Source organism: Bradysia coprophila, unplaced genomic scaffold (assembly GCF_014529535.1).
Source record: "Bradysia coprophila strain Holo2 unplaced genomic scaffold, BU_Bcop_v1 contig_350, whole genome shotgun sequence".
NCBI classification, from domain to species: domain Eukaryota; kingdom Metazoa; phylum Arthropoda; class Insecta; order Diptera; family Sciaridae; genus Bradysia; species Bradysia coprophila.
The window spans coordinates 7,412,164-7,425,751 of NW_023503608.1; the positions used below are offsets into that span (position 1 = coordinate 7,412,164).

Sequence of the window (13,588 nt, forward strand, 5' to 3'; positions counted from 1 at the left end):
TGTAAAAACGTATTTTATATGTTTTTTCCTGGTAGAAGATAAAGATAAATTGAAAAAAATATTCTCTGTCATACACTGGGTTGAGAAATCCCTTTTATATTAGTCGGAGTATAGTTTTGTTAACAGGCCTAACAGGCCGTGTTATCCTCATTAATATAAATAGCATGACTTTCGCTGCTAACAGAAAAAAAAACGTGTTTTGTTATGCCAACGGTCGAAAGGAAGCTGCGACGCGGCCGCGCTATATTGAATAGCAATATTACATAGTAACTGTAGCTCTAATTTGCTTTATGTGTACGTATGATTGTTTCTTCTATTGCATTCACAGAACTCTATGTCTGACAAAGGGAAAAATAAAAAAGGAGAATTTTGGGACAGACAAGAAAGTTTTATAAGCCTATTGTAACAGCTAATTTCTCGGAATAAATGTATTCTATTCCAGCTTAATTAGACAATTAAACAGAACTTGCTGTAGCCTTTTATTTGCTACGACTTCGTATAGATTGGACTTAGAGTATTTTTCTGATTATAAAAGAGAACACGGGGAATCGAAAATCTTTATTGTAAAGCTCTCACCTAGTAAAATACTGCTGAACATTGATGCTAATAGCTCGAAATTTTTTTTAATTTCTCCACCACAAAATGAATTTTAGCCACGTTTGATTACTTTACTTTTCGTTTTAATACCCAAACCTACAAGTCAATGTCATGAAAGCTTAATTTTACATTTTTCATTCACTTCGTTGTAACAACATTCGAGAAAGCCGAGTATTCAATATTCCATAAACCAACTCATCAAAATGTTACACTAACCAACCAGCCACACCACCGTTCTCCTTTTAGGAAGAAGTAAAAAAAAATGTAAAGTGAACAATCTCTTATGTTCAACATCTTCAAACTCTGTTCTTCAACCGAAAATATCTTCTCAACTCGCATTTTCGTGTATTATATTCCCTCAAACCACCCTCATCATTTTCATTTTATCAAATATGATGACTGTACACCACACATTTGATGTGGCAAAAAAGAAATTGAAAATTTTCGACGAAATTTTTCTTGTTACCAAAAAAAGCTGAAGAAGGAAACGAAAACGCCATAGTCACAAGAAAATAGTATGAGAAAAAAATCGAAAAAAAATTTGTCGCCGACATTATTCAAGCTATCCATATCATTGCTAGCTTTTTGTACTGGATATTTTTTTGACTTTCTTCTGATGTATAAATGACTGTGTTTTCATAGGGAAAAACAGCTTTCATTTTTCAACGGTAATTTTTTTATTTTATTATCGTCATGTCACTTGGCTGTGATAAAGTGTACACTGTGTCCTCGTATCCTCAGCTATAATGTTAACTCGATTTGTTTATTTAAAAAAAAAATATCTTCGTCAGAGTTGTTGGGATATTCGTAATTCGTAAAGTGATACATGAACAAAGAGACGTAGCAACTTTTTACGTTGATAATATATTTTTCGCATAAAATTCGCATCCACAACAACAGGGAAATGTTCATCATTTTTAATTGAAAATCGTATTTGCCTCTTAAAAAATTAATAAATCTTCTTGTTTAAATATGAAAACGGGAAGTATACAATTTGGGGGTAGACATAAATTCCCTTTCGACTCGTAGTTAAAGTGACAACGAGATTATTTTGCGTTTTTTTATTATTTAAACAAGACGAAGTTTAATGCTTTACGAATACCATAAAGTGTTTCGTTGGTATATTTGATTTGAAGCGACTTATTTGACTTCTTCACATTAAGCTGGGATGCTATGAGCGTTATACGATCAGTTTGCAATTTCAATATTGCCTTTTAACACAAATTAGGGAAAAGATATTCAAAGCCTATGATTTCTTAAGTTAGACTTGTTCAGGTTGAAGGTATATGTTGGAGCAACTTAACCAAAACAACAAAATAAAAGAGAAATGAACCATGGTCCATGGTCTTTGTGACGATAAGGGACTGTGATAATAAGAGATGAAAATGATCTTTGATTCACTGCATTGTTAAAGTTTCTTACTATATATTGCCTTGCCTACGTGCGGTTCGTAGGTCATGTTCTCATTTTCGTTGAATAAATTTATTTTCGTGGAACGTTTGCCATATACTTAGTACCTTCATAACGCAAGCAACAAATGAGTGTGAATGAGATGTGTGTGATAACGGGAAACGTTAGTTAATTCAATTCAACCCAGAAATATAATTTTCCTTAACTTTGTCCCATTACGATACCAACAGTTATGTGATAACAGAACTGCTGCAATCAGATCTGCATAAAATTATAGTTTCACCACAGCATTTGTCAGCCGACCACATCAAAGTGTTTCTGTACCAGATATTGCGTGGACTTAAATATTTACATTCGGCTAGGATATTGCACAGGGACATCAAACCAGGAAATTTGCTCGTTAACAGTAATTGTGTTTTAAAGGTTCGTACGATCAATTATTAAGAAGTTAGTTGCGACGTCGATTACCGATTTTATTTTGTATTTCTCCCGCAGATTTGTGACTTTGGATTGGCCCGCGTTGAAGAACCAGACACCTCAAAGCATATGACCCAAGAGGTCGTGACACAGTACTATCGTGCACCGGAAATTTTAATGGGAGCTCGTCATTATTCTGCCGCTGTTGATGTATGGTCGGTGGGATGTATATTCGGTGAATTGCTCGGCCGACGGATACTGTTCCAGGCACAAAGTCCTGTGCAGCAATTAGAATTAATTACCGAACTATTGGGTACACCACTGCTGGCTGATATGCGACATGCGTGCGAAGGAGCACGAACTCATATGTTACGGAGAGCACCGAAACCACCGTCACTATCCGCTCTCTACACACTCAGTTCGCATGCGACTCATGAAGCTGTACATTTACTGTGCCAGATGTTAGTTTTTGATCCGGTAAGGCTAACATTTCGATTCGATCAATTTCCATTTTCTGAAAAATAATTTCGATTCCAGGACAAGAGAATATCGGTCACTGATGCTCTTGCTCACCCCTACCTCGATGAAGGAAGACTGCGATATCATTCATGTATGTGTAAATGTTGTTTCACAACATCGTCAAGTATGCGCCAATACACTGGTGATTTCGAACCAGCAGCTAGTCAGTTGTTTGACGATTTGTGGGAACGAAAACTGACGTCAGTGCAGCAAGTTAAAGGTATGGTTGAAACATTGATTGTGAACAATTAGACGGTTAATTTAATGGATTTGGTTTTTTGTTGTTTCTCTTTCTCTTTCCGAACGATAATCACAAACACAACAGAGGAAATGCACAAATTTATTGCCGAACAATTACAAACCGGTCGGGTTCCATTGTGCATTAATCCACAGAGTGCAGCGTTCAAAAGCTTCGCTAGGTAAGAAGGATGGATTTCTACTTAGTGATGCGATAAGAAAATACATAAAAACAAACAAAAAAACTACCGAGCTACTTCGACATAAATCATCAAAAATAAAAGCAAAAAAAAGAAAGAAAAAATCGAAAAGTGAAAAAAAAAAATTAAAATAAAATTCTTCGCATCTATATCTACCCACCATGGCAACTGTAAATCATCCAACCGATAATCAATTACACATCATCAAAACTCCAAGAAAATCAACTCCAGGCGCCTAGGTCTGTCCCAAATTGTTTTTTGTCAAAGGCCATATATTTGTTTCTGTTTTTAAAATCAAATCAATTTTTTCAATGTTTTTATTTTATGATCACCAAAATGAATTTTTTTCTCTAATTTTTGATTTTTAACAAATTCGTTCACCCATCAACACACATAATTTCACTTAAAAAAAACGACATTTTTTTACATAAATTTTATCTTTTGGCTAACAACAATTTTCGTTTGAAGATCTTTGCATGTTCTCAAAAATTAAAACCAAAACTTTTACCCGAAAAAAATCACCTCAGACATGCTCATTCGGACCAAAATAACACAAAAAATGTTTGGTTTCATTTCGCTTTTTTACTTTTAATTTTCAATGCAGCGTCAAAATGTGAATTTTGCTACAAAAAACGCCAAAAAAATATTCCTGTCAATCCTGTCAAACCCTGTGTTCAATCGAAAGACTGAACTTGATTCTGGACCCAAATAATTGACAATATCTGGCTTACCTTATAAATAACTGTAAGGTTTTTGTTCATTAATAGATCACATTTTTATCAGACGGCAATAATAAAATATCGGATCTATTACTTCATTTGATCAAAGAACTAATTCCACAGACTGATCTTTACTTCTTTTGTTTACACAAAAATGTCATTATAAAAGTGGCATCAGTCAAATGTCAACTCTTACTTATGTCGTCGCTGTCGTTAACAGATGAAATTGTCGACAAGAAACAGTATACTTACAACGAAAAATTCCTAGCTATAATTTTTGAGCTAACAATTCAGACACAGAATGTGTCGATGTTTGATATTTTGGAAGCTAAGACAAAAGGACTTGCTTAACATTTACCCTTCAAGGTTGATCGATTACTATTGACTATAGTGCTACAATGACCATTTTTTTATATTCGATTATATCAATAACATCATTTTATTGTATATCTGAGCAACATACATCGTGTGAAGGAATAACATCTTCTGAACGTTCAAAAAGAATGACATTCTTTGGTCTTCGTACCCATTACATGATCCGAATTGCGAACGATAATGAAATTCCTTCCGTTGCAATTCCGTATCATGCCACATTCGAAACAATTTTCATATTTTGACCGAATTGAACACTGCATTTCGAATACCAATCCACCCCACACACATTTTGCAATATTATTTTTTACATTTACTATAATTGTTATTTATTGACTTAATGTTTGTAATCATGGATGGTTTAACTAGCTGGATGATCCATGGATGCAATATTATAATGGAAAAATATATTTTGTAAATAATTCTTGTCTTTTAGATAAAAATTTATTGAATAATCGACTCTAATTTACTGTACATTTATTTATCGCAAAAAACAAAATAATTTAGCTTGTCATGTGATTTTAAGTATAGTCATTTAATTTGTTGATAAACACTTCCAGAATGTGGACTACACAATGTTCTTATGCCATATATTAGGGTGGCACACATTTTCCGAATAGTTGAAATAAATCCCTAGTATGGACGATTGAGTTAAAGTCATCGTCTAAACGGGTGGGACATTGATTTCTGCCACAGTAATAAAAATGTCGTAAAAAATTGGCACAAACAAAAATCCGAAATAGATAATTTGTGAACTGCAGGCCTAGGAATTCATTGTCTACGAATTTATAGTCTTCGCAAACGGTGTAAGGAAATACCCTCATTAATGATCGTCCGAATTTTTGTTTGTCCAGATTTAAGTCCGTCGAAACTTTATTTTCTCGGATTGCAAAAGAATTTCATTTACAAAAATTCGTAAAAGAAAAAGAAAAATCCGAAAGAATGAGCCACCCTAATTTGCGTCATATTGTTGAATTAATTACCCTTGAAAATACATTTTAAATAAGCCAAAGATAATATCCTAAGACCTAAATAATGCTTCTCATGTCACCGGAAAAAAAATTGATCAGATTCTCTTAACACAAGAAATAAATATTACTACCTACCGGCCTAACAAAGGACAATCTAGGTGCAAATTACCCCTATCCTTTTATCCTATCCTCATCACATCCCTTTTGTCACAAAATTTTCACTTTAACTTTCGCTTATAAGTAAAATAAATAAATTAAAGATAAAACTTCCCAGTCACCCTAAGATGTGGATTTCTCGGCCGTGGAACGAAGGGTAGATCACTAATTTACCGTAGAACCAAGCTGAACAATAATAATGAATAATGTTCGCACTAACTTAGAATTTTTAGTGACTACCCATCGGTTCGTAGCTATCCTTAATGCCATACTGATATAATATTAGGGATAAACCATTATGGTTCTTAAAGTTCGTAAGTATGGCAATTTCGTGAATCTTTGACATTTCTCACATATATTTTATGTCAAAAGTGTACGGAATCGCCAAACTCACAAACTTTACGAACCACAGTGGTTTACCCTTATTATGTCGATAATTTTGTTTGTTTTTTGTGTAACTGTTGCTATTTTAATTTTGGTGTTGGGTTATATTGTTGCTAAACCGCTTTGTAATGTGTATGTGTACCGGCTGTTTTGAGTTTTGGGAAAATGTAAATTCATCTAATTCATGTAACCAATTCGCATCCATCAAAACATGTAATCGTATGGTCCATGAATTTTGTGTGATAACTAAACTTTGAGACCGACTCTCTGAATATCGATGTTGTTTCTGTCGATCAAATATTCCGAAGAGAACGTTAAATCATCTATCATCCTTAAATTCTTTCATAAAATCTAGACTATTTCAAATTTTTGCTTGTCTGGTTTCGCCTATCTGGACTTTCATCAGTTCTCACCCGAATGACTCCTGCTAAAACGAATACTTTCAGGCTGACTCGTAACAGTTTTTTTTAACTATAGCCGCCATATTCGGCCAGTAAAAGGGTTGAGTGATAGATCAGGTAACAGGTCGAAAGGGAGTTTTTCTTTTCAGTTTATCTGTATGTCATGCCGAAATAGCATGATCTTGAAAATAGGTGATAAAACTAAGAATTTTCCATGAGTCGAAAATAGTTTTTTCTTAGTTTCTTAGTCAGGTCGGGATCATCTGATTAGAGCAAGTTTAATGTAAATTAAAAGTCATTGCTAAAATATTCAGGCGTACGGTATGCATGAAAGTATGTAGGTAATAAGAAACATTCGTTTAAAAAAACTTGAAAAATGTATTCTATGGCGCTCCTTTTGCTGATTTAATTATAGAAAGTTGTTACCACGAACTCATCTCTCTCGAGACCTTAAGACTCAGCCTGAATGCATGCTAATTCAGCTGCGTTGCTTTAGTTTAAAATCATTTACGTCTTATGTTCCGTATTTTGTGTATTGATTAGAAGTTTTTGAATTGGATGGATTTTGTTCTTCGACATTTGTCTATCTGGTATTCTTATATCGGTGGCGCGGGTAAAAAATGCAGAATGAAATTAATTATTGACAGAAGGTAGATGGATTTTTCTGTCATTTTTAACCAAAATATTGACAAGATTTCCAAGAATTTTCTTTGAATTGTAATCGTTTTGGAGTCTGTACCATGCCTTTGCATGTAAAACTCTTTCATTGCATGAACTATATTGCGTTGAGTCTTCTTCCTTTTTTGTTTGTTCTTGACTCCGTAACGTTAATTTCCTATCATTAAAAACAATAACTTGGAATTGAACGGGTTTTTAGATCATCAGTCGTTGCATACGTAATGTTTTCAATGAAATGTTTTTCCAAATTCAAAACTTGAAAGAAGACAAACAAAAACACAAAAAAATATCATTCAATTCCAGACCAAAACCAAAAGATTGTTTCGGTATGACGTCACCGATGAAGATTGCACTTAAAGTCGTATTATTGCCCGTTGTATTTTTGTGTGCCGCGTGATCTTTATTGCTTGGGGGGGTTCAGGTCAGTTTTTTTTATAATTTTTTTAAATTTAATCTTTTGTTGTTTTATGTTGACTCAACAGTTTCGTTTTTTTTACCATTGTGATCATTCGTCAAATATTGATATAATTACATTATAATTTGTAGAACTTCATTCATTCACTCACTCACTCATTCATTCATTGTGGTCTTAGGTGTGCTAAAGTTATAGAGAGTTTTTATTGAATTTTTAATTGTTTATATATTTACACAACATGTGAAACTTCACTATAATCGACTAACTAGCATTCTGTCGAAGTTTCGATAGCGGCTAACTTGTAGACATAATTTAAAACAAACTCATTTAATCCTAGATCGACTGTCATTTGACTTTATCTTTTAATCTTAACAACTAAAAATAAAGCATAACGTCACTAATTAAACTGATTCAGTAACCACATGCACGTTTCATGTCGCTCCTTTCATTTTTTTTATTTTATTGTAAATATTCCAGAATTAATTACAAAAGGTTGTACATACGATGGACGCGTTGAGATGATGGTGATAAGATTACCATTTAGTTCTAATTTATATGAGTGGTCATTCTTTCGAACGGTTGCGTCGAATAAAAGTACATTAAAAACGTGAAAACCGTACTTGTATTCTGGACAACTGAAGCCACACACATTTTTAGAAGAAAGTTAAAATTAGTGGAACATAATGGACACTGTAAGCTTGGTGTAGTTACCAATATTAACCTCCTACAAACCTGAATTTAATACACCTTTGAGTTGATCACGAAGGCATTGGCAGGTAACGAACTGAGATGAAAATTATTTATATAGAAAATATCCACTGCCTTCGTATGTGTCTTTACCATCTCTTTTAATACCCAAATCTGTTAACTCTCTTCTAACGTAAACTGTGAATCTTGTACTTCAATGTTTTTAACAAACTATATAAAAGACCAACAAGCTCATGGCTAATTATTAACTTTAAATGTCAATAACAGATGATTAATGATATTCCGAAATGTTGGCCGGTGGGTCAAGTTGAGTTATATTTCAGTGTCATTACGATGACAAACTAATTCCATTAAAGATTATCTCTCAAGATCTCAACTTATGAAGCTTATGAGCTACCAATGAAAGAATAACTGGTGATTAGTCGTTTTTTTATAGATTCGACAGGTTGTCCTATTGAACAATGATACAAAAGCAAATATAAAATCAAATATACCATCATCTTAGCGCCGCTGTCGTCACACCTTTCATACCCAGAACGTATCCATAAAATTATTCATTTTTTCAATTTTTTGCATTCTTTTTAGCTCAAACGTTGCTCATCCCTCCGAACTACCACCGTCACCACATCAATGGGAATGACATCACAACGGGGCGATAGCTGCCTAAAATTTACTAAAATCAAACCTTCATCGACAACTATTCAAATGAAGGTGAATTTACCCATCAAAATTCAGAATCAACAAAGAGACATCAATGAAAGAAGTGTCATCGTTTTCCACAGATCTCATCAATAGTTGAATTAAGAAATGGACAGTGTTTCCGGTTGATACACTTGTTCCATCAGTGAATATATTTATTGAAATATTGACCAAAAAAATAATGTCGGATCATCTCAACACAATCTGTATTGTCTATTTTGTGTTAATCGTGTGAATATATATGATAACCATTCCGTCATCAGACTAAAATGCATCTTTGCCTCCCATTTATTTTAAATACTTTCAACTGATCTATCGAAAATACATGAACAACGTAAACCATCTGCAGATGGTGGAACGGGACAGAAATTCTGGATGCATCACTTATTAAACAGATAGATTTTGAATTAAGGTCATGGGAAGACAACAATGTCCCATGTGGAATATTAAAAACGTAAACCGCCGTTTAATAGTTATTAGCAGTGCTTATTGTGTGCTCAGTGTTTTAAAGAATTTAAACAAAGCAAAATAAAGGAAGTTAATTAAAAAAATGAGAATCCGCTTAAATTCATACAAGTAAAAAACGGTGGTAGGACACAAGACAAGATAATTATTATACAGCTAACGTAGACAACTTATTTTTTGCCAAATTTACCTCAATTTTTTAACAAATTTAGAGACATAGTTAATTAATGATATAGACACCGAAGTTAATGGAGAAGATGAGAAAGGGTTTAAGCTTTTTTTGGGGGTGGGTAAGGAAACGAAATGTTTAGTGTACTGAAATTGAAAACAAATTGTTTGTCTTCGTAAATTTAGTTAAAATTTTCCTTTTCTTTTGATGATTTTTATATAATTCAGAAAAACAAAATATATTTTTCTATGAGAGCGAAAAGGAAATGAAGAGAAATTCTAACAAAAAATTTGTAAAAAAAAATGAAAAGCAAAATTTAAAAGTCAACTTTGAAAAATTGTGTTCAAGATACGACAGAAATTTAGGACAGAGTGTAGATGTTGTGATAAAATAAAACGAAAATTTATTTGATAGGATTGACCAATTTAGTAATCCTTTCGGTATTTAGGTTTAAAATTCTTTTTTCTTTTAATTTTAAATTCAATTTTCTAATTTTTGTGATTTTTGAAGCGGACGAAGAAAAGTGCATTGAATAGATAACGACGTAAGCAAATATAATTCTTAAATAATGAAAAAGCTTTCGGGTAAATTCACCATCAATTCCAATTGACCTGTTTGAGTATTCACTGTGATCTTTCACTCAAATTACTTAATCTCTACAGATATTCTGAAACAGATTCTCTGAAGAAAGGGATGATAATTCGGTTTCATATCTAAGACCGACATGGCCGATTTGGTTTCTCCGTTCGTAATGTCTGAACGACTGACCGATAAGCAATGTTACGTGACACTACTTCTGAAACATAAGACCCTCACGAGAGCAAACAGTCATTGCGAAAATATATCTCGACTGGAAGAGTTGCCTGATTATGATCGTATTGTCTTTGACATACATAGTTTCAGTTTCAAAGCCAGAAAAGTTGACAAAATGTTGACGAAAATTCACGCGCAAAAAAACTGTGTACCGAGGAGAAAAGATCAAATACTTAAGTCAAAAATGGAGACCATTTAACCGAAACACTGTATAAACTGAAACTCTAACGAAAAAGACACACTGCCCATGTTATTTGAACCTCATGACATTATTCTACTGGAAGGAATAAAATTGAGAAATCTTAGTTTTGTCTTTGTAAATAAATTGGTGAAAAAAAGCAATTTAGAATTTTATTAAAATGTGAAACTAACTTGGATGTGGATAAAGTGCAAAAAGTGTTTTATTTAATCTTTACACATAAATGCAAATAGGCTCTCGTTCAATCAAACTCTGACAATTTTTTCAATTGTCTTTGAAAGATACTGATTAAACACGGCAATGTCCTTAAAATCATTTTAATAGTTAAACAATGTATATATCAGAAAATTATTCCCATACGTAAAACAACTGAAACGCGAGGTCATCTTAAAACTTGATCAGATAGCAACAAACTCGAAAGAGAAAAAAAATATCTTTACACTTAAGAAAGGAAAAAGATAAGGAAATGAGTAGTTAGAAATATCGAGGTCCTAGAAGGTAGTCAGGCTACAGAAGGTTATCAGGCTCTTCAAGGTAGTCAGGCTCTTCATGGTGGTCAGGCTCTTCATGGTGGTCAGGCTCTTTATGGTGGTCAGGCTCTTCAAGGTGATCAGGCTCTTCAAGGCTATAACTCTCAAGAAATGCAACTCAGGAAGAACACAATTATAAAGGGTTTTAATTCTCGAAGTTTGCAATCTCAACAGTTATCCAGGGTTCGAAATGCAAATGATTGGAAGCCTTGGGGATTTCTAAACAAAACTTTTTGAGGTGACTGTATCTTGTAATCGGTTTTTTTACTAATTGACGTTATCGAGCAGCTCGATATAACCGAAACGTTTTGGGAGAATATCGAAAAACGCTGAATAGGAATAGAAACGGAAACTGTTGAAAAATGATGAGATTATTGTTATTCTTCGATTGAATGACTGCTGTATTTCATTTTGACAACATAAATTATCGGAACACTAAAAATAGAGCTTCGTGTATAGAAATAAATCAACAATTGTATTGTTCCATTCAAATATTATTTGATCAAAAATAACAAATTGAAATTAATTGATGCACAAAACATTCTTTAAATATTGAAAACATGAAAAAAAAATAAAGTAAATAAAATAATGAAAATCAACTAAAGTAAACAAGTAAATAGACAGCAACAACAACAGAAAAAAAAGTGTAAAACATAAAAAATGTAAACAAAAAATAAATTGTGTAAAATTTTAAAATATTTAAATATTTTTACAATACATACCTATCTTGTACCTAAATATAGCGTGTCTTAATTAGAATTATAGAAATGATTTTGTGTATACACTTTGCAAAGAAAAAGAAAATGTTCGATCATTTGGAACACTCATTTGTTTCATTCATTTCAGTTTATCAATTCGCATCACATCTAAGTTCATCCTGAATTTGGAATGTGATGCGACGATTACAAAAAAGTGTACATAGAGTGTAGGCTTTCAGTTTTTCTTTTTTCCTTCTGTGCTAGTTCAGTGTATTTTTGCGTGCACTTATTCGTTTTTAATTAATCAGCCGAATACAGTATGAATGTTGTATAGTGACGCAAAAATAATGTTCACAAACGATAAATTCATTCAAATATATTCGACAAAATTTTTCTGAATGTTGTCTTAACCAATTCGATAGTTATTCCCCGTAAAAATACAGTTTATAGAGATACACAACAAATAAACGAAATAGATTTCATAGAGTAAATAACCCGTCACTATTTTAGTAGGTTGAATGTGAATTATATTTTACAACCAGTGAGTGGGACTTTGTTTGCTTTTGAATTGTGTCACGATTGTAGTAATCGCACAATTTGCAAACAATAATCGTACCCACCTGCAATTTACTTACTCTTTTCAAAGCGGAAGTGGGACAAAATGTCATTCCGTCACTTTTCGTGAGAAATTTGAAATTATCAACAAAATTTCTCGCCTGCTTGACGGGAACAAAATTTTAATTTTCTCGCCGCTGAGAAAAGACCAATATATGCGAAATTATTTTCAGACCTCATTTCCGGGACGATGTAAGATAATCACACTCGGTCAATTGACGCGAGAAACATCTGAGTTATTCCTCTGCAGACTAGGATATTTATCGCTCCTGATGTTTGATGAAAACGACATCTACGACCCATGAACTCTGGATAATACGGTCCTATTTACTGCCTTGTTGAGCCAAATCACTGAATTATTTGTGTGCTTCGGAGAACTTTCGAAAGCTTTGAGCTACTATACGATTCCTTTGGAAAAGTGAAATATTTCTGCAAAGTAAGCTCTCGAAAGCTCTTTAAAAGGAAAGATACAAATGCGATACCATGTTTTGGCTTATCACGGTAATATAGCAAATTGCTGGTTAACAATATTGAAATAGAAGATTTTGTATAATTCTCTGTTGAAAGAATTTAGATCAAAGGAAGTAATAGACTTGATAAATAGATGGATACTGTTTGCAAAAGGTTACAACAACTGATGTGAAGCTAAAAGTCAAAATTTAGTTAGGAGAATGGGGTCTAAAATACTGTACAACATTTTGCAATGTTCATGCAACACTTTTAATCAATCTTGCTACTCAATCTAAATGTCTATGATAGCAAACCTAACAAATATATTACAAGAAAAACTTTGAAAAAATTTCAATAAATTTTAATGGTAAAATTCGAAGTTATTGCCTGTTTTCAGTCCGTGCATGAAAGTTTAACCGTAGCGATTAGATGTTAATTGATATATATTTTTGGAACCAAATAAAATATGGGAAAACAAGAAAGAATGAAAGACAAAAAGAAATGTGTAACGCTAGGAATAGGAAACGAAATAAAAAATTCTCTAGTTTTCATTTTCATTCGCACACTTCTTTTTATTTCTATTAAACTAGATATGGTATGATTATTGATTATAAATAGACTGAGAAACAAAATAAAATGAGTTTAAAAAAAATGGAAAATATAAAATTTAACAAAGAAAAAAGAACTGAAAATTAGTTTTTAAATTTAAGTGAAAATTCTTTTGATTTAACAATAAAAGAAATAAAACACCTCGTCAACCACATGG

The 13,588-nt window shown here is 32.7% G+C and overlaps 1 protein-coding gene across 1 annotated transcript in view; it reads left to right on the plus strand.

The window, feature by feature from the left end:
* Positions 1–13,347, plus strand: part of LOC119080715 (serine/threonine-protein kinase NLK2) — a 79,981-nt gene extending 66,634 nt beyond the window's left edge. The window contains 6 exon segments of the mRNA XM_037189197.1: positions 2,238–2,430; positions 2,503–2,901; positions 2,962–3,163; positions 3,269–3,362; positions 8,770–8,798; positions 8,801–13,347. Coding sequence (XP_037045092.1) covers positions 2,238–2,430; positions 2,503–2,901; positions 2,962–3,163; positions 3,269–3,362; positions 8,770–8,798; positions 8,801–8,979 — 1,096 coding nt within the window. The 3' untranslated portion in view covers positions 8,980–13,347.
* Positions 13,348–13,588: the final 241 nt, after the last annotated feature.